This window comes from Meriones unguiculatus, chromosome 9 (assembly GCF_030254825.1).
Source record: "Meriones unguiculatus strain TT.TT164.6M chromosome 9, Bangor_MerUng_6.1, whole genome shotgun sequence".
Classification (NCBI taxonomy): domain Eukaryota; kingdom Metazoa; phylum Chordata; class Mammalia; order Rodentia; family Muridae; genus Meriones; species Meriones unguiculatus.
The window spans coordinates 8,399,961-8,421,184 of NC_083357.1; the positions used below are offsets into that span (position 1 = coordinate 8,399,961).

The following is a 21,224-nucleotide window of genomic DNA, read 5'->3' on the forward strand; positions in this document are numbered from 1 at the left end:
TTTCTTGCTCCTTTTCTCTCTTCTTGGGGCCTCTGTGGCCCAGGGAGGGCATTCTCTCACTTTCCTGGCGCGGCCTGAGCAAGCCCAGCACCCTGTGAGCAATTATGCTCCTTGCCAGAGAAAGCATGACAAGGGAACCAACCCACAGACTCCAAGGAGCCTCCCAGAGCTACGGAGCAAATCCTTCACTCCTCAGACCCTCTGCTGACTCACTGGTGAAGTGTGGAGCTCAGCAGCCAACAGCAGTGAGTTCCCTGGGGGCTGCTGTGGAGATTAATTACAGGCCACAGTGAGGGGAAGCTGTAAGAACAGCGATTGACATCGTGTCATTGTCATGAGCTTGGAGGCCCCACACAGTGCATGCCAGGCATACTCACTCATCTCCGCTGGGAGATGGCGCTGAGCGATACCCGTCAAGCCCGACACACAGTAGGCACTGGCTCTTACCAAGGAACATAGGCACTCAGGCACACGGCACACGCACCAACGCCACCCACAGCACGTGTGCCCACTCTCCAAAGTGACATCACGAGAAAAATCAACCCCCACCAGGCCTTTTGGAAGAAAGGACTCTCCCGCAGGGCCTTGGCCTTTGCGCAGCACTTACTGTGGGCTGAGCAGCAAATGTCAGGGCTTTCTGAGTATGTAGTTAGCACAGGCAGAGGGAGGAAACTGTGGGTCTTCTAAGGCCCACTTAAAAAGCCCGATTTAGGAACAGACAGTAAAGTTCAAAGACTGAAATCACGGAGGCTATAGCTGTGGAGGGTTGAAGTCGGATGATGGGACTCCGAACTCCTCAGACCTCAGGAGCCTGATGCCATCTGGGTCCCGGTGACCCGGGCCAGGCTCCCCACTTTGGAAGCCTTTCTTTGTCCGTGGTCCCCTTCTTTGTTTTCTGATCTTGCCAGTGATATCCCCCCTCCTAAGGGGATGAATGGGCCTTTGCTGGTGGTCAGGGTTCGGAAGACCAGGCCCAGCTAGTCAACCTCTGGTCTCCCATAGGCAGTCATCCAAGGTCATCTGCTAGGCACAGTTGGGGGTCAGGAGGGATCCAGAGGTTCTTTCCAGCTTTGATGGTTCCAAAGTGGAAGCAGGTGCCTGGGAGAGCTGCAGAAGGAAAGTGAGGCCAAGGGCAGCCACGGCAAGCCCTGGAGCCCCCAGCCCTTCCCACTCTAGCAAATGCTAGAGTTTCCTCTACTAGCAAATGCAACCTCGTTTCCTCTTACTAGAACCTACTGAAAATATAGACCTCCGGCTTGTATCAGCTGTGCATAGACTAGCGAGGATGTATTGGGAAATATGGCCACTACTTTAGGATGGAGACCATTGTCTGGGAGGTACTGCCTCTGTACCTCCGGGTCTCCAGCATATGCAGAGTGAAGAAAATAGAGTTGGTGTCTGGCCTGAAGACTGGCAGGTACTAGATGGCGTCCACCAGGGGGCGATGTAGTCCAGCTAGGCAGTGGGCAATGTTGCCCTGCCAACTGGCCACCTCACAGGCCCACCAGTTTTTTCTGTCTGCTCCAGGGGCTCCAGATCCAAGCCTTCTCCTCAAAAGTGCTAACAGGTGACTTGAATTCCAAGGTGTGGTCTCTCTGGGCAGCTCTTCCTAGCTTCACAGGGCAACGTGCAGATTCTCACCTCACCTAACTTACGCTCCATCTGGACACACATAAACACCAGGAGAGACTTTCAGATATGACATCCGGGCCTCCTCCAAGATCACAGTGTAATTAGTCCTGCCTGGCTAGCCTGGGCATTGGGTCCCAGGTCTCAGCCAGGGACTGGGACCCCTGCTTGGAACTTGGCCTAGAAAACATGTACCTTTTATCAGTATGCGCTCATGTATCCTGGATTCAAGAACCACTGACTGACACTCTTGAGTTCCAGGTAGCCTAAAAGACACTTAAAGTCTGGCTGGTCCACCCACCCACCCATCCATCCACCCACCCATCCATCCATCTATCCATCCATCCATCCATCCACCCACCCATTCACTCATGCATCTTTCTTTTCTGTAGCTCCACCCCATGGCCCTAGATGCCAGTACCCTCAAAAGCAGGCACATCTGGGGCTAGAGACGTGACTCAGTGGTTAAGAGCATGTACTGCTCTACCAGAAGACCTGAGTTTGACTCCTATCATACAGAAGAGGTGGCTCACAATTCCCTGTAGTTCCAGTCCCCAGGGGATCTGATTCCTCTGGCCTCTGAGGGTAGCTGTCCTCACATGCACATGTGCACACACACACACAAGAATAAAAGTATGTTTTAAAGCAGGCACATGGAAGCAGTAAGGTAGAATCCCACCAAATCACTAATTCTCAACTGATCTTTTTGCAAAGCTCTTGGCCCTGCATCTGTCAGGAAAATGCCCAGGCTTCTGCTCACTTCCTGTTTCCTTCAGTGAAGCAGGCATCCTGGCAAGTCTGAGCATGAAGTTCTTGAGCACCTCTGCCTGAAGGGGAGCATTTAAGTGACTGGGTGAATACATACTAGCTATCTACCTGTGGTTCAATCAGAAGCCACTAGGAGTAAAACTTGTTCTTCCCACTGAGGGGTGGGGTCAAGTGGCTGCTGTTTACCAAGCTGAGTCAATGCAATTCATATAAATAGCATGGTGTCATCACGGCCAGCAGCGGTCTCATCCACCATTTTCCAGTGGAGGAAACAAAGTGGGGTTCTGGGAGATTACGTCACTTGCTGAGGTCACTAGGACACACAGCGTTTAAAACCAGGGCATTTTGACTGCGGACTCCAGAGCATCCCTCTGTTCCTCTGTCTTGCACTGAGTTGGATGCTTGCTCTGTCCTTTAAAATAAGGACTGAGCTTCCTTGCATACCCACCTGGCAAGAGAAAGGGCAATCTGCCTGCTTCCAGGCCCCTAGATGCCAGGAAAAGCAGCTTGGAGCCTAGCACACGAGGCATTTCCTAAGGCCACTGCGCCAAGCCTGGCACCTACTCAAAAGCTGGGAACAGGTCTAGCGACACGTGCCCTTCCAGGCAATCAGGCAGTGTCCCTGCGAGCCGCTTCCCACAGGGAATCAGGCTTCCTGAGGCGGGTCCCACAGGCCTCAGACTACACCACCAGGCCTCAGGCGCTGGCCATCTATGATGCCTTCCCAAACTTGCTGTTCCACGTGGAGCAGCACAGATTAGTGGTTCTCTTGCACAGGTGAGGAGACTGAGACTGATAAAGAACCTAGCCAGTATGTGGGTAGGGTAGCGAAAGGTAAACCTTAGACTTCATTTCCAGGTACTGTTTTCTCACCATTCTTCACTGCCTGAGACTGATAAACTACTGAGCCCTCCCCTTCCGCAGGGGAGGAAACCTACCTCTGCATGCAAAGCTCCAAACGAGGCTCTGCCTGAGAGTGGCAGGATGGTGGGCAGCCCCAAATGTAGACACCAACACCACTTCTATGCTACAGCCATTGCCCCTGGCCTCACGGAGGCTCTGGAGGCCTCTGAGATTCGTAGCAGGAGCAGGACACTGGGAACCTTAGGCACCTCCTTCTGGACTTTCTTTATCCCAGGGTTCCCCAGCACACCCTTATCACAATGTCTGTGAGGAGAAAGGGCGCTGCCCCTGGAGCCTAGGCTGGCCCAGCACAGTACAACAGGAGACAGGTGTGCTTTCCCAAGGATGGAGAGAGGACAGAACTACATCTCCACCCCAACAGGCCTCTCCCTTGACCAGTTTCAACCCCTCTTGCCTTCCTAAGCTGTGGAAATTTGTACCTCAGCCCAGAAGAATGAACTGCTGGCAGTCAGCAGCCTGGCTACTGGACCAGCCAATCAGGCGCTAGAACTGCCTTCATCCCCCTCCTGACAAAGAGCCAACTGGGCCCCAGGGAGGGCCTTGTCTGAGACCTATGCCGCTGGCAGCAGACAGGAGACCCAGGGAGGTAGGGACAAACTGGAAGCTTGTAGAATGGGAGGCATGGAGGCCGTGAAGAGAGCCCCGTCAGGGAGCCCTGCACACCACAACGGCTCTGGCCTGCAGGCAGCTGCCAGGTGCTATGTCTTGGAGCCGGATTCCGTGACTGCTTAGGTTTGGTCAGCATATTGGGGCAGGCCTCAGAACCCCATCCAGGCACTAAACATTTCCTCTCCTACCCTGACCCCCTCCTCTTCTCCAGGCAGGCAAGGGCTCTTGTGGAGTAATTATAGAACTTGGATGCTGACTCTCTTCCAAGAATGAGATAATAATAAGATGTGTAGTTTCAGGCTCTCGTGGTGGCACACACGTTTAATCCCAGAGCTCAGAAGGCAGAGGCAGAAGGATCTCTCCGAGGCCAGCCTGGTCTACAGAGCAAGCTCAAAAACAGCTGGGACTACAGAGAAAGAGAGACCCTATCTCAAAAAATAGAACAAAAAGAGGTGCAATTATAGCTGTCACCTCCTTGCCCTGTCCCCAGTTCACAGATGAGAACTATTGTGGCTTAAAATAACCAAGGGGCATGACCATTTTTGGCTAGCTACTTTGGGTTTGAATCCAGATATACCTAAAAGCTGTTTCCTTTCTCTTTGTCTTCCTGCCTAATCTGGGGCCAGCCTCTGAACCTTTGAATCATTATTTTTGAAACAGGCTGGCCTCCAAACTCCGTGTGTGGCTGAGAACGAACCTGAACACCTGATCTTCCTGCTTCCACCTCTGAAATGTCAGGTTTATATACTCCCAGCCTCATGCATGCTAGGCAAGTATTCTACCAACTCAACTACAGCCCTTGTGCAAGCGTGTATGTGTGTGCTTGTGTGTGTGTGTGTGTGTGCATGCGCATGTGCAGTGACGGAATAGGACACGTGCTAAGCGAACACTCTATCACTGAGACACACATCCAGCTTTCTGCCTCTGCGCCTGCTTTCAGGCCTGGCTTTCGGCCTCTGAACTTCTGGGCTGGTCCTCTAGGCCCAGAGGCAGACTGCAGCCAGTCTCACCCCCACAGAGACCCCTGGGGGTTCCTACAGCAAAAGGAAACCCCTAAACACAAGCACATTTGCATGAAGACCCAGGGGTCTGCGACTGCAGTCAACAGCGGCAGGAGCACCTGCCACCAGTTTCCTGGGACACAAATGTCCCCACAGCTGGCTTGGTACCACTCAGTGTTTATTTAGACACACATAAAAGAACCTTGTGGTTCTGACAGCTTGTGCTTTTTTTTCTTTTGGTCACATATATATACATACACATATATGTATATCACACATATGCATGTTTTTTTAAAAAAGGCCAACACATACCAGTCCCTACATGCTTTCTATACTGAGCAATATATACAGCCTATGATAGATATGTGCACATATAATATATATATTTCAATAACTACATTCAAGTAATGAAACACAGGATTTACAGTTTCCCTCTGATGGCAAAGGGAAAGCAAGTTCACAAACTAGTTCACAGAGGAAGTACTGTGAGCCCCGCCAACAGGAGCCAAACCCTCGGATGAGGTGGCAGCAGCAGAAATCACCCAGTGCCCGCTGTTCTCCGTGGGCAGTGCGAGTGCAAACCAGGACAGACTGGCCTGCTCTGCTGGGGCATTTACAGCAGGTCTGGGAGCTCAGTTTTCCAGGAGTTGCTCAAACTTAGGATTCACAAAGGAGAAGCCACGGAAGGCTGCCTGGTCCATAGAGTCGATTAGGTTCTTGTCACTGTAGGAAAGGCGGGGTTTCTCACTCAGGAACTCTTGGTCAAAGTTGCTGTAGTCTGCAGGGGATTTCTGAGAGCAGAAGAGAGTAGTGAGTGAGTATGACAGAAATGCTGCCTCCAAGGTCTGATCTCAAAGGCATGGCAGGTACCCAGGCCTCTGGGGCCCTGCCAGCACAAGCCATGGCAGTCTGCTCCACTGGGAAAGAGGATGTCACTGCAGCCCCACCACAGGGGAATGCTGTTTCCCAAGGGATGAGGAAAGCAGGCAGGGAGCACTGGTTAGCGGGGAGAGGGGACATCCTTCAAACAGGGCCCATGGGCCACATATCTCCTGCTCTGCTTTTAATGGGAGCCTATAAGCTAAAAATAGCTTCTGCTGTCTTTGGTTGGTTGGTTTTGGCTTTGGTATTTTTAAACAAAATCTCAATTCGATAGCCCAGGCTGTCTACACAGTCGTGATCCTCCTGCCTCAGTCTCCCAAGCACTGGGATTATGGCCAAGCACCACTGCTCTCAACCATAGCCGCTATGGTTTTAAATGGTTGGGAGAAAAAAAAAAAAATTAAAGAGCTCTCCGGCAGCAGATGAAAGTGAAGTCAAATGCAAATTTCTGTGCCCACAAATCAAGTTTTATGACTACAAACCACACATCTGTTGACATGCAGAGTATGGCTGCATTGACAGCATCAGGCCTGCAGAACTCTAAATATTTATTCTCAGCCTGTTTATAAGAAAAGTTCCTAACTCTCTGCTCCTAAGGACTGGGTAAAATAGTAACAGGTCTCTGGTGACCTTAGAAGGCACAAGCATTTGAGCTAGCACGGTTTTGTCTGGTAAGACGCTGGGAATCCAATCCAGGGCCTTGGGTATGTTACACACGTGCCTAGCCCTCAGTGCTGGGTTTTGATAGAATCTGAAGCAATATTTTTTTTAACATGAAAATTCAGATATCTGGCTTCTTTTGCAAACTGGTGGATTAGAGGAGCCCTGGATCAACTTCCTTCTTCCATCTTATCCCACACTGCAGTCCCAGAGATAAACTTGACGATCCCATTTGTAGAAAAACAGGCACAGACGCAGACGCATTAGGCCTTCTCTGTGGCCAGAGAGTTCATGGGTAAAAGATCGGAACCAGGTTTTTTGTTTTGTTTTTGCTCTTTCAAGACAGTCTCATGCAACTGAGGCTGGCCCGGAACCCTTGCTTTTCCTGCCTCTACCTCCTAAGGGCTGGGCTTACAGGTGAGTACTATCATATCTGGCTCTGTTCTTTCATCTTAGAGGCCGGCATGGTAGGTGAGTACTCTGCCACTGAGCTCGCTACAGTAGAGCCTTTGGGCTCACTTTCCGGCAGGCCCACTCTTGGGGTTGAGAGCCCACTGCCCTGTCCCTAGTGGCAGAGGCTGCTCATCACCACAGCTGCCTAGTGTGTGGAGGTAGAACCCTCTCTCAGGAGCAAGAGCCACGTGCTGCTTTGAGAGCTGGGCCAGCCTGTCACCCTGCTCAGGGACCTCTGAATGCGAGATCCACAAGGGGCAGTGCTCTGCTCTCTCAAAGCACAAATGTGGGGCATGCCAGAGACTCCAGCGGGGACAGTATGTCCCAGCAGAGAATAGAAAGCCAGTGAGAGAGAGGCAGCCAGAGAAGGAGCTATGATTACAAAAGGGACACTGTGCCCTAACTTCTTTCTTTTTAAAAGACAAGATCATGCTGTGTAGCCCGGGCTTGAAGCTGAGAACCTCCTGTGTCCGCCTGAGCATTGGGGTTATAAGTGTATTGATGGGCACACCCAGCAAGTTCCAACTTTCCAGTGATGTAATCTACCTATCTCAACCAGTGCCACTGGCCACTGAGGATCTGGGGCTTTGATGCAGACCATCTCATTACCTGGGTGCCCTCTGCCTGCCCGACAGCCTGGGCTCTGCTCACATATACCAGTTTTCCCAGAGGAGCCTTGTAGACCATCTGTTCCCTGCATTTCAGGCTCCTGCTGCTATGCCCTCTGGAAAGCAACCCATGCAAGTCTGCCCTATGACATCTCCCATACTGTTGTTTTCTAGGACAGATTGTCACCAGTGTGCAAATGTCTTGCCTGGGCTCCTCTGGACACCTCACCAAAGCCCAGCACAGTGTTCTGTACCCAACAAGGACTATGCATGTCCAATATCGATTGGAAAATGGATGTGATTAGGTCAAGAGATGGATAAAGGATGGAAGTAAAGCCCTAACTCTGGTGGTCAAATCATAGTTCCCGGAAGACAAGGTACTAAAGAATTTGGCTACAAGAGATGGCTGAGACCACCATGTGATAGTAACACACAGTGCTGTGTACCTATAGGAGGATAGCTTAAGCCCAGGAGAGTTCCGAGTCAGGACTGAGCAACATAGTGAGGTCCTGTCTTGGATAGGATCTTGCTATGCAGCCCTGGCTGACCTGGACTTGGCACCTCAGCGCCATCCCCACTGCTGGCAGCCACCACCGGGATTACAGAAACGTGCCACTTTTTGTTGTTTGGAAACAGGGTTCCACTATGTAGCCCTGGCCAGCTGAGGCCTGACTATGAACACTAGACTGGCCTTACACTTGTGGTTACTTTCCTGCTTCTGCTTCCCAAGCTCTGGGATTATAGGTGTGCTCTCTCAGGCCTGCCTGTTTGTTTCTGCTGCTTTTTATTTGGCGATGCTGAGGATCAAACCTGGGGCCTTGTATGCACTAGGCTCACTGTCTGCCACTGAGCTATATTCCCCAGCTCAAGATCCTCAACCCACAGTTCCAAATGTCTGCTGAATGACTGCTAAGCCAAGAAGATTAAGAGAATGCAAGGGTAGAGGCTGTGGTATACAGCACGCCAGGGGAAAACAGGAAGCAGGCTTGCTGGAAGGCAAAGGAGGCAGAGCAAGGGAGGGTCCAGGCTTGGAGCAGGGAGGGGGTAACATACCACTTTGGGCTTAAAGGGCGGCTCCACTTTCCGTTTCTCCAGCAGCGTCCAGTTGATAGTCTTGAAAAAGGGGTGAATCCTGATGTTCCCTGTCACTCCCAGCCTCTTGACAGGCTCTCTCTCGAACAGCTGCAATCCACAGGGGCCTTAGCTAGAACTTGAGGCCATGGGAAAAGGGAGCTCTGCAAACTGTAGACAGCCTAAGGGCCCCAAGACTGGGCAGGCTCACCCCAGGGAATTCTGGGGCTGAGGGTAAAGCTGGATGTTTCACTGACACTCCTAACTGCCTAGCTGCTAAGCACTAACGGGTTTCTATGTGCCACTAGCAACTCTGAGGCAGTCTGAAGATAAGGAGGAGAGGTTGAGGGACCCACACAAGGTCACCAGCTAGTCGCAGAAAGAGCCAGGACTTGGCCTCAGGTCTGCCTGTCTTCTGACTCTTAGTCATCACACCCTACTCATTCCAGGCAGGGGACTCAGAAAGAAGTGCCTGGGAATGGGGACAGAGCAAGGCTTAAAATATGTCAGGCATGGATCCCCCAGGGAGCCCCTATTTGAGAGACAGGCCCTCCTGAAACCCCAAAGGCATGGGTCAGCCAGGCCCCACCTTCTCCATGATGTCCTTGGATTCCTTGGTGATCCAACGAGGATAGTGTGGTGTGTCCACCCGGATGGATTCGAAAAGTTCATCCTCATCATCACCATGGAAAGGGGACTGACCAATGAGCATCTCATAGAGGAGGACCCCAAAGGACCACCAGTCCACGGAGAATGTGTACTTCAGGCCCTGCAGGATCTAGGAGGCAACAGCGGTCAGAGTAGGGTGCAGCCCTCTTCAGGAAGCCTTTCTGGCTCTGCCCTACCAAGGCCAAATGCACAGCTGAGTGAGATGCATCTATTTACCTCAGGGGCGATGTAGTCAGGGGTGCCACAGAACGTGCTGGCCCGGTTCTCCCCAAATATATTTTCTTTGCACATCCCAAAATCAGCGATCTTGATGTGTCCATCCTGGTCCAGCATCACATTGTCCAGCTTGAGGTCCCTGAGGAGAGGTTAGGGCAGAATATCCCTGAACGCAAGTTCTAATCCTCCCTAGCCTTGCTGCCATATGCAGGATCTCAGGCCTGCAAGCCCACAACTTTCCCTCAGAGCACGAGAGAACACAGAGGAGAAAGGGGGACACAGGGAGCTAACACAGGTGGCTTCTGGCAGCCACCATCGTGATAAATGTGGAACACACAGCACCCTACTCCCTGAAGCCTTGAGAGAAGCTCCAGAGTGCTGACATCACTTGCCCCTTGTCACCTAAATGTCCGGCAGATATATCCCACCCCCTTCTACCCAACTCAGGTTTGTCTGACTCAACAAGGGCAGGGGCCATGTTGATTTCAGGCATTAGTCATCTGAATAGATAACTTCTATGCACGGGAACAAGTAATAAAGTGTTCAAACAGTACAAGGTTTCTCTCTACTAACTTCAACCACCAGGCAGCCTTTAGCAATTCCAGGCAGAGACAGGTAAATTAGAGTGTGTATCTCACGCTCACTTTTAATGTATTCCTTTTAAAAATTTATACATATGTGTGTGTGTCTGTGTGGGTAAGTGCATATGCGTGTAAGTGCCCACGGAGGATGGAAGAGGGCACCAGATCCCCAGAGCTGGAGCTGAGAGCAGGCACGGAAGCTAAGAACCCAACCCTGCCAGAACAGCAGGTGCTCTAACTGCTAAGCCCTCCCTCCAGCTCCTCGCCCCAACCTCAGAAAACCAGAACCCCGGCAGATGATACACACTGTCACGTGGCTTGGTTTGGTAGATTTCCTTTTATTTTATGAGATAAGGTCTCAAATGCAGGCCAGGCTGATTTTTAAATTCTTTTTGTTGGGTTTCAGACCCGGGACAAGTGGCTGAGTTGCATGCATATTTAACATGCCAAAGTGGGGCTGGCTTCCAGATTCTCCCAGCTCCCTCAGTCCTTACCTGTTAGAGGGCATGGCTGGCACACCCTGCCCTCTGCCCTGAACTCTGCAGCCCAGGGGCTTCCCTACATAATCTAGACATTTTGGGTTCCTCCCTCTCTCTGCATTTTCTCTCTCCCTGCATGTACATGCTCTTTCTCTCTTTCTCTTCCCCTTCCTCTTTGTCTCCCTCCCCATGGCAATTACCTTGGCCTTGTTCCTTGGGACTAGTGCACCCGTCCAAGAGCTACATCCAATAAACCTGCCTTTATGCATTAATTTGACTTGAACTGGCTCATTTCATCAGCAAAGAAAACCCATTACTTTTTTGTTTGAGACAAAGTCTCACTATGTAGCCCTGGATGTCCTCCATAGCCCGGCTGGCACTGAGCTCTGCCTGCTTCTGCCTCCCGAGTGCTGGCATTACAGAGGTGTAAAGGCACAGCCTGGTTCCACAGGTTAGTTTCTGCTTGATAAACAGTTTGGTATCATCCCATGTCAAAATACAGAGTGCAGCCGGGGCGCTTCTGGTAAGTGAATGGCATTCCGCCATAGGATGGAGCACAGTGTACTGGGATGAAGACTTAGGGACCAGTTCATATTGCTCAGGTGGCTCAGCTGGGGGCTCTGGAGTGAGAACAATGAGCATAAAGTAGGGAGACCCTGTCCTGCCAGCGCTGCCCCCCCTTTCAACAGCACTGAGTGTGGGCAGTGAGTTCCCAGCTCTGGGAGCTACACCAGCCTCAGCTGAGGGGCAGAAAAGCTCTTGCTCTGGGTTAGAGGCTGGCAAACACTCAGCCTAAGACTCACTCTCAGCAGTGCGGAACTGTGTCCAGGCCAGGCACCGCCCTTCCCAGAAGTCCCCAAGGCCCCGGTGCCACCAATACCTGTAAATGATGCCTTTTCTGTGTAGAAACTGCAGTCCGCAGATGATCTCAGCTGCATAAAACCTGAGCAAGATGGTGTTCCAGGAGTTTGTTCACTGGTCCCATCACCCCACCCCCGGGGCAGGAAATGCTCTAATACCAGGGACCCAACCAAGCATTTTTATCAGGTAAGTGGGGGCTTGGAGCCCGGGCAGCAGAATTTGCATTGAAAGCTTAATAAGCCAATGCTCTGTTGTAGGAGGGATTTCTGTTGACACAAATGTGTAAACACTAGTTTAGGGGTATACAAATGCTTGACTTCTGTAGTCTGGTGGCCACACACCAGTTCATTCTGCTGTCTATCTGAGGCCTGAAGAGAGGACAGGCCCTACAGGACTTCCGTGCCTGTCCTCTGTGCCTGTGCTGGCCCCATGACCAGAGCTGGCTTCCCACACGGTGTCCCAAGTCTCCTCAGTGCTAGCTCTAGCCTGACTCAGGCCTTTCTTGGGGGAAGGAGAGAAAGAGTGACGGACAGACTGGCGGTACACTCGGGCTCTCTTCACACAGGGCCCTCACGTACGTAGCCCGGTAGAGTTCGAAGCGGCCTTTGTCCTGAATGTGGTACATCAGGTCACCCCCATTGAGGAACTCCATCACGAAGAACAGGTGGTCCTGGGTGGGGCAGGGAATAAGCAGAGGTCAAGGGACAAGCAGGAGGAACCATTGTAAAAGATTATGGAGCTCCAACAGGAAGCAGCGGGCACAGAGCTTGGGCTGAGGGTGACAACTGAGAGGGGTGACTAGACCAGCAAAGCCCCACTGTGAGGACGACAGCGCTGGGGCACAGGCAGTGACAGGAGAAGGCCAGGAACCTTGGTCTGGAAGGTACAGATGAGGTGGGTGAGAAAGGGATTCTCCCAGGCGAGCGCCAGCACCCGCTTCTCCACCATGGTGCACTCCACATCATCGTCGATCAACACCACATCCTTCTTCAGGTACTTGACCGCAAAGTATTGGTTTTTGCCCTTCAGCTCGGCAAGCAGCACCTAGTGACAGGCAGGATGCTGAGCAAAGACCCAGGAGGGTACCAGCAACCCAGCCGCTGGGGCCCAACAGGAAACCCCCGGTCCTCAGGCTGCGCTCACCTTGCCGAAACTGCCTTTGCCCAGCACTTTGTGGAAGATGAAGTTATCAATGGTGCACCGAGTGCAACCCTCCCAGATCTTGCCATAGGTCCCGTTGTTGTCTGTTACAGAGAAAGAGAGAGAGAGAGAGAGACTAAGGTCTCGGTCTACATGACTCCCTTCCCAGGGGCCAGGGGTGAGCTAGGCAAGGAACCTCAGAGAGGAGAGAAAGGGCTGCTACGCACAGGTCTTTCCAGGACTCACTGGAGTCTCAAGGATAGGCCGGGGAAAGAAGGAGCTTTGGACTCAGTGCCTTATCCCAGGACTCCCTTGGCAAGGGAGACCATCCCCGTTCTTTGCCCTGTTGGGGATATTTGGCCCAGCTTCACCTGGGATGTCATCCCCAGAGACGCCTGTCTTCTTCTCGAATCCCTGGTATATCCCGACATTGTCTGGCAATCCCGAGTCCAGCTTTCGCATACATTTCTAGGGAAAGGACATAAGAAGGGAGCCAAACGGTAAGATCACTGTCAAAACTCTCAGGCCAGGCAGAGGGCCTCAACCACAATACACCCCCAATCCCAATGACATCAGAGGGGTAGAGCCCAGGCCTCACTCTTCCCTCCCCCCAGCCCTGAGAGCTGAAAGGCACAGATTATGGGCAGAAATGTAGCAAACTGAACCATAACTTCCTAAGCATTTAATATATTGTTTAATCTCATTTTAAAAAGCATTTTAAAAAACATTCATTCATTTATTTATTATGTATATTGTGTTCTGCCTGCATATATGCCTGCATGCCAGAAGAGGGCACCAAATCTCACTACAGATGGTTATGAGCCACCACGTGGTTGCTGGGAATTGAACTCTGGACCTCTGGAAGAACAACCAGTGTTCTTAACCTCTGAGCCATCTCTCCAGTTCCCTAAAAACACTTTTTTTTTTTTTACATTTATTTCTGTATATGTGTATACACATGCAGAGGCCACAGGACATGGAGATCAGAGGACAACTTGTGAGATTTATTTTTCTCCTGTTCTCTGGGTTCTGCGGAAGGAACTTGGGCTGTCAGGCTGTGTGGAAAGGGCCTTTACCCACTGAAACATCTTGCCAGTCATTAACTTCAGTTCTGGCTCTTTCACTCTAAGGTTTTGTGTCCTTTAAGTTCCAGTCACACATAAATACACACACACCGTTAAGAACCCCTTTCTCATACACCCAACATACAGCACACACTGTGCATTCTCACACCACACACACACACACACACACACACACACACACCATATATGTACTCACAGCACAGATATGTCTACACAACATACACTCCTCATACCACAGAACCTACATACCACCCATCCCTATTTATCACACTGCACACACATAATACACACAATGTAAACATACCATACACACTATGCATACACAGCACACACATGCACATACTACATACTCTACCACCCACCCCTAGATACCACACTGTAGGCACACATAACTACATACCAAATAAATACCATGTGCAGACAGATATGCAGACATCTCTCAGATACACAACACGCACACTACACAAATCCTACACGTCACACCTGCCACACACACACCATGCGTGACGCACACACAAGGCAGACCCGGTCCATGTTTAAGATGTCTCAACACTGACTTCTGCAGCTCCTGTCTCCCTTCAGGTACCAAACCGCTCGAATGATGAATTTCCCAAGACGACAAAGCCCCCTCTCTCTTTCAGAAGCCTCAGCCAGTGTAGGGCTCCCCAGGCATGCTGCCAGCCCTGACACCGGCTGCTCCCACTGCTCTACACCTGGGTCCCACAGCCCCTCCCTACCTGGCTCACTTGGGTCAAGGCCTCAGCCAAGAGCTTCTGGTTGATACCACACAGGTTGGCCACTTTCTCCCGGCATTTGTGGTGCACATTCATGCCACAGTCTGCAAGAGGCAGAGGCAGGACCAGAAGTGTTAGGTCTCAGAAATGGGCAGGGAGGGGAGAAGGGGGTGGTAGGAGTCAGGAGGACTTTTTGGATGGTTGAGCTTCTGGGGATGAGGGCATCTAAAGCCATCATGAGCCTTTTAAATCTTTCATCTTTACATAAATCTTTAAATCTAAAGGTTTAATCTTAAATCTTTAAATCTTTACATAAAGAAAAAGAATATAGCTGGATGTGGTAACTCACACCCATAATCCCAGCAATTGGGAGGGTGAGGCAGGGGGATTGTCAGCCTTGGCACTGTGTGAGGCCCAGTCAAGAAGGAGAAAGAATGGGGAGGGAGGGAGAGAAAGATGGGGGAAGAGATATGGAGGGAGGGGAAGAAGGGAAGGAAGAGAGAGAACAGGAGGGAGGGAGAAGGAGAAAGAGAGAATAGGAGGAAGGGTGGGAGGGAGAGAAAGGGAAAGAGAGAGAGAATGGTAGCTAATCATAACCTCCTTCACATCTTGGACAATGGAGAGAGGCAGCTTTCCTCAGGGCCCTGAGACTCTCCTGAAGGGAGCCTGGGAGGGGCCTACGAGGGGCAAGCAGTGGTTATGCACTTCCAGTCACTTGCTGCTCAGTGATCCCCCACACATAGCTCAGAGGTATGGAGACTTATGGTCTCAATAGTCAGGAAGGTTAGTGAGAAGTTCCTCCGGAAGGAGGAGTTCCTCCCAAATGAAGGGAAGACAGATGAGAGTCATTTTACACTAGGGCCAGGGTAAGGGGTAAAGGCATCATGGCAGGTACTGGGGCTCAGGAGGTTTGGGGGCATCTGGGATTCGGGCAGCACACACCTTCACACTTTAACCCCTGTTTCACCAGTCCCCAGAGCAAGCTGCCACAGTGGTCACAGAAGGTGGGGCTCATGTAGTTATAGACCTTGAAGCGGTGTGGCATGTCAATGTTGAAGCGTTCTTTCTGGAACTGAGGGGAAGGGAATCACAGATCACATGACAGTTCTCCCCCAAAGACTCCCCCAGAGTCTTAATAGGGTTCCAGCAGAGTCCGGGAAACCCAAAGGCCCAAGGAGCCCAGGCCAGAGGTAAGGGAAGGTGAAAGAAAGCGAGAAAAGAGGGTGAGCCCCGAACAAAGAGTGCAGGATACCGCAGCCCCCTGTCCCTGCCCCCGGCCCAGCTCACGATGGTGTCCCGGCTGTTGGCAGCGGTGCCTGTGCAGCGGCCGATGATCTTGTCAATGCATTTCTTGTGGATGGCAGCATTGCATTCTTGAAGGGGCGCAGGCCCAGGACAGGGGGGGAGGCACCAAGAGAGGCAGAGTCTGAGCTGGCATTGCCGGCCAAGTACAGCCCTCTGCACAAAGCCAGCCTTCTCACTGGCCGCCCACACCCTCACCCTACACAGGCCTCAGCCTAGGGTTTTGTTTTTCCCTCCTCCTGCTATCCCTTCCAGAGGGGCCTAAAAAGCATGGGCGAGAGATGGGCCCCTAAAAGGTTGTAAAAATTACAGAAGGGCTCCCAGTAGGGCTGGGGGTGGGCAGGTAGATGGATAGGGGCAGAAGAGCCCCTCTTTCCCACTTCTTCATTTCACACTAGCAAGCAGCTGCTAAGCTCTCTCTCACACGTACACACGGCATGCCCCTGTACATCCACACAAAGCCTGCAGGATCAGGACAACGGCTTCTTTACTGAACGTAAGCCCTTCAAAACACAGCGTACACACTTTATCCAGGGGGTCCTCACACTCGGGTCTATTATCTCTACTTTATGGACGAGGAAGCAGGCATTTGACCAAGGCCGTACTGTGAGTCAGTGGCGCTGCCTCTGCCTGCTCACACCCACAGTCTGCAGAGCCTGCTCCACACTTCCTGTCATGGTGAAAGGTGTGCTCACACCTGCGCATCAGAGACACTTGCATCCACGAAGCACACAAAGTCAGGGGAGTGCTAACAGAGCTCTCAGCCCCCAAGGGCAGAGGCCTCATGTGTGTCGGTGGCTGGTTTGTGGCTGGCTTCCGTGTAAATCTCAACAAAAGCCTACTTTGGGTAACAACCTGAGAACGTGCTCAGAGCTGGGAATGCACAGAACTGGCTCTGGCCAGCTGCAACAAGCCGGCCTGGCACTAACTGGCTGGAGCCACACACAGAGGGCTCTCGTCCAGATCCAGGGACACAGGTGACTGTGTGCGGCATTCGTCGGCACACACGCATGCACACATCAAACAGAGGAGAGACTTACGTCTGCACTTGTAGCCTTGCTTGTTGAGGCCCCTGGAAAGCAAAGCCCCAGCAGAGTGAGTGAGGTCGCTCTAGTCCAGTCCCTCCCTCTCTGTCCACCCCCCAGCCCCCGCAGCTGTCACCAGCCCTTACCAGACAAACTCTTTGCACACAGAACAGAAGGTGGGCTGCCCAAAGAAGGTGGCAATGAACTCGTGGTTCTTAATGTAGTGGATTTTGGCCTGTTTAATGGCTCCACGGCGGTTCATGGTTGGGAACTTGGCCTCCTCCTCACTACGCATAGACTGTTTGCAATCTAGGAGCCATATGGTAAAGTCACCCCCAGTCCATGAAGAGTGGCCCCAGCTTCAGGCTCTCCCAGAATGGCCCCATGGCCCCATGGGAGCTGCTTCCTCAGGCATTAGTGCAGGGTCTGACCTGGCAAATGAGGTTGCCCCTGTCCCCGTGGAAGTCTTACCCCCATCTTCCAGGAAATACTGCACAGACATCAGCACCTTGGCCTCAGGCTGCAGGTCCAGCTGCAGGGGTGAAAGGGGCATGCCAAATCAGCCTGGGCCAGGTGAGACTCAGAACCCACCTCCATGGCTCTCCCCCAAGGCCAAGGGGGCCCCTAGAGCCTGGCCAGACACCTGCCTGTCCAGGGTGGGCAGGGCCCCGCCCAAGCCCCGCCCCACTCTGCACCCAGGGTATTATTACATTTGGGGAAGTGAAAGGATCCAGCCCACACCCTGCTGGGCCACATGGCTCAGGAGCAGTGCAAGGGAAACTCCCCACCCAACCGCCATATGCACACGCACACACCATACCCCCGTGCCCGATACACGCACACTGTGCGCTCTGGGACAGGGTCTTCACTAGCCCAAACAGCCCAGAAGGAAGGGCCAAGCCTCTATCAGGACCTAGACCCTGTGACATTCCTCAGGGAGAGTGCATGGCCAGGAGGCTCCTCGGTCCCTGACTAACTGGCTAAGAGCTGTGCTGCCCTGAGTCACCCTCTCTTCTACCTTGGCTCCTTCCCTCCTCATGGAAGGCTGACCAATGCTACCGATGGTCACTGAACCTTTTTGGAAAGACGTTTGGGCTGTAGAAGCTTGCAGCTTGTGTTGGCACTGGCATCCGCTGCCACCAAGAAGGTCACCATGGATGCATGTGGCCACAGTTCTGGTTTCGGCAGGTGAGTGGGCCACCTGTCAGCTTTCTTCTCTTACCTCTTTGCTGCTAAATATCATAGGGTTGGTTCTACGCCTGGCTAGACCTTTAACCACCAAAATAGAAACAGTGGTCCTCTGAGCAGGGAGCCTGGTGTTGGGGCAGGAGAACACCACTTTGCAATGCATATCCTGCCCTTCCAAAATTAAAGGTGGGGAGAAGTAGTTGCAATAATCAAGATAACTTCCTTCCACACCTACAAGGTGCCAGCCTCTGCAGCGTCTCCAGACTTTGCGGAGGTGGAGACAAGCACAAGACCACTGAGCTACACCCCAACTCTAACTTTACATTTTAAAATTTCGAGACAGGATCTCATTAAGTTACCCAGGAGGCCTTGAACTTGTGACCATCTTGCCTCAGCCTCCCAAGGACATAGGACTATAAACCTGGAACACCACAATTGGCTTGCAATAGGCACTTGACATTAGTGCTCATTTTATCCCACAAGGGACCTTGAAGTAAGATGTTTTTGCTCCTTTTCATGAAAGAAGGAATAGCTCAGAGGGCCTGAGGCCCTGGCAATCAGGGCCAGGGTTCAAGCCCAGGCCACAGCGGGTACAGAGAGCCCTGAAGTGCTCACTCCCCAGGCCCCAGCCCCCTGGCATGTATGCGCATGCAAGGCCCCCTCAGAAGCCCTCACCCAGAACTCAGCCTTGCCGTTGTTCTTCTTGCAGCGCTCAGCCAGCACTGACACGCCCACCGTCACCTCAGACATGGGGTCTTCAGCTGCCCGCATCAGCACGATCTGGATGACACGGCCTTCATAGATGTGGGCATCAAATGTTGACTTCCACTCGGGGTACATGGTAGGTTTCTTCTGTACAAGTGTCTTCCCTCGCTCTGTGACAGGACCAGGCAGAGAAGTCAGGCTGGGACGAGTCACCCCCTCCCTGGACGTCCTAAGGATGCGCTATGGCTCTCAGGATCCCACTGACACCCAACAACCTCTAGTGCCTTCTAGATCCTCTGGTGGGTCCCACCTCTAGTCCTTTTTATTTTCCCTTTCCTGTAACCTTTTTGCTCTAGCTCCATTTCAACTTCTCTTTCTGTCTGCATTCACCCAGGGAACATCTGTAAGAGATGCCACATGTCAGCCATGGACTGGAGGCAAGCAACATAGCCTGGTTCTGTCCTAAGCCCCAGACAGAGACACAAACCACTGCATTCCTCAGATAAGCACTAAGCCACAGCTATGATGGGATCAAAGAGGGCAGAGACGGTAGTTCTAAACCTTTCTGCAATCAAGTGGCCTGACCCTAAGATTCAGAGAAGACTTTCTGGAGGAAGGGGCAGCTCAGCTAGAACCTAACAGGAGTGTAGGCAGTAGCCAGCATGGAACAGAAGTGAGACTAAAGCGAAGGGTCCCTCTCCCAGTAAGCCACCCTGACCCCAGGCTAGGACAGGGCCTGCCCTAGGCTCCTCAGCAGGACTCAGTCCCTGTGACCTGTTCAGCTCCCCCAGTAGGGGGAGTCAGTCCTGGAGCACGACAATAGGCTCAGTGTCTAGCTCAGGGCCTGGCCCAGGCAGACATGTGGAAGCCATGACATGAAAACCGATGTGGGAGGCTCAATTTAACCAGTGTCAAGTGCAGAGAACTGGTGGGTTTGTCTTCCTGCGTCCACAGCCGGGGAGCTCAGGGAGACAAGAAGGATCCAGGACGAAGGGAAGCCTCCCTCCACTCTGAGCCCCCCTCTAGGGACTAGCTTCCAACCCTACCTGTGCTGAGCGCCTCCTTCATCTTCACCGCACAGAAAGGCTGGCTTGCCTCGTCCTCGGCCTGCAGGGAGCCCAGCTCGTAGGAGTTGAAGGAGATGCGCAGGAAAGGTGCCATGGTGAAGCCTGCAGTGAGACCAGGCACAGGAAGGGGTGACACCACGGCGGCAGAGCAGAGACAGTGGAGAGAGATGGCCGCCAGGGATGCTCAAGCACCCACTCCCCACAGAGCTCACACAAGGTACACCAAATGCACGTAGTCCTTAGTGTCAATGGGAAAGGCTGGGCAGCCTAACATAAGCCTGGACTTGGGTACCTCTGGTTAAACTAAAAGACAGGAAACCAGGCCTGCTGAGCAACAGCCACTGTTCTTGCCAGTCTGCTGGGCCAGGGCACAGTCCCCATCCCTGAACTGGAGGCATCTGAGCCTGTGATACTTAGACAATCATTTGGGGAGTCACTCAGTGGCCCTCTTCTGGCCAATTACTGAACACCTTTGCATGCCAGGGACCTAGAATGCCCTCTCCTCTCACTGGGCTCATGAAGCACCTCTTGATTCTCTTGTCGACTTGGCTCATAACCACCCAGGTAGAGAAGCATGACCAAACTAAGTCCCTTTTCAAGCAGCCAAAGATCCCCACTACTTAGATGGAGAAACTGAGACTCAGGCTGAGCCAGAACTGAAAACCAGAGCTTTGTTCAGCACACCCCACCCTTCTGAACAAAAGCCCCTCTGGGTCACGTGCCTCCTGCCTATTTTGGTCTCCTGAGAATGGAGGCAGCAACCAAGCAGGTAGGGAGGTGTGAAAGGAACACAGTAGGGGGATATGAAAAGGGTATGCAGTTTCATATTTTTTCTAAGTATGAAACTATTTTAATGTTGAATGTAAAATGCAAAACTGGACTCAGGGCACCCTTACAAATACACATACCACCACCACCATCATCACCATCACCACCACCAGGACAGCTGCCCAGCCTCAGGCAGCTCCCTCCAGCTCCTCAGCAAGGCAACTATAACAGCAGCCAGGTCTGCCCGGAGCTCCCAATTCAGATGAGCTCACAGGAAACACTGACCTCAGCCTGAGGCCCAACCCAGAGTGCCCAGCCAAAGCTCAGGCCCACACCAGAGCAGAGCAAAGAGAATAGAGAGGCTGATTCCACCAAATCCTACCCTGGTCTGGTTCCTGCTCAGGAAGAGTGAAAGCAGGTGTACAGTGCCTGTGTCCACACCCCCAAGTCTCTGGCCTGAAACCAGCAAGTGGGCAAATGCTGAGTGCTAGACCAGTGCCCATGACAATCTGGAGGGCAGGAAAGGAGAAGCAGCTGTGGGCTCCTTCTGGCCTGGAGCATGCCATGAGCCTGCGTGGGGGTGGGCTTGGAGAATAAGCCATGAGCCTGCGTGGGGGAGGTCTGCAAGAATAAGACTGTTCTAGTTTGCTCTCCGTTGCTGTGAGAAACACAAACCCGAGGAGGAAGGGGTTAAGTTCATCCTTCAGCTTACGGTTCATCATACAGTGCAAGAACCTGGATGCAGGACCTGATCAGACACCAAGTTGCTTCCTGGCTTCTTTTCCAGGTGGTCAGCTAC

At 52.3% G+C, this 21,224-nt stretch overlaps 1 protein-coding gene across 2 annotated transcripts in view; it reads right to left on the reverse strand.

Moving 5' to 3' along the window:
- Positions 1-5,092: 5,092 nt before the first annotated feature.
- Positions 5,093-21,224, reverse strand: part of Prkcd (protein kinase C delta) — a 30,644-nt gene continuing 14,512 nt past the window's right edge. For both annotated transcript variants that reach the window (XM_021635227.2, XM_021635228.2), the window contains 17 exons: positions 19,637-19,759; positions 18,561-18,760; positions 17,169-17,229; positions 16,844-17,006; positions 16,713-16,744; positions 15,658-15,743; positions 15,313-15,442; positions 14,374-14,474; positions 12,923-13,019; positions 12,555-12,655; positions 12,282-12,455; positions 11,990-12,081; positions 11,431-11,493; positions 9,491-9,629; positions 9,195-9,383; positions 8,588-8,716; positions 5,093-5,722 (listed from right to left, as the gene is read on the reverse strand). In XM_021635227.2, the coding sequence (XP_021490902.1) occupies positions 5,564-5,722; positions 8,588-8,716; positions 9,195-9,383; positions 9,491-9,629; positions 11,431-11,493; positions 11,990-12,081; positions 12,282-12,455; positions 12,555-12,655; positions 12,923-13,019; positions 14,374-14,474; positions 15,313-15,442; positions 15,658-15,743; positions 16,713-16,744; positions 16,844-17,006; positions 17,169-17,229; positions 18,561-18,760; positions 19,637-19,751 (2,031 nt within the window). In that variant the 5' untranslated portion in view covers positions 19,752-19,759 and the 3' untranslated portion in view covers positions 5,093-5,563. The remainder of the gene's footprint in view (positions 5,723-8,587; positions 8,717-9,194; positions 9,384-9,490; positions 9,630-11,430; positions 11,494-11,989; positions 12,082-12,281; positions 12,456-12,554; positions 12,656-12,922; positions 13,020-14,373; positions 14,475-15,312; positions 15,443-15,657; positions 15,744-16,712; positions 16,745-16,843; positions 17,007-17,168; positions 17,230-18,560; positions 18,761-19,636; positions 19,760-21,224) is intronic.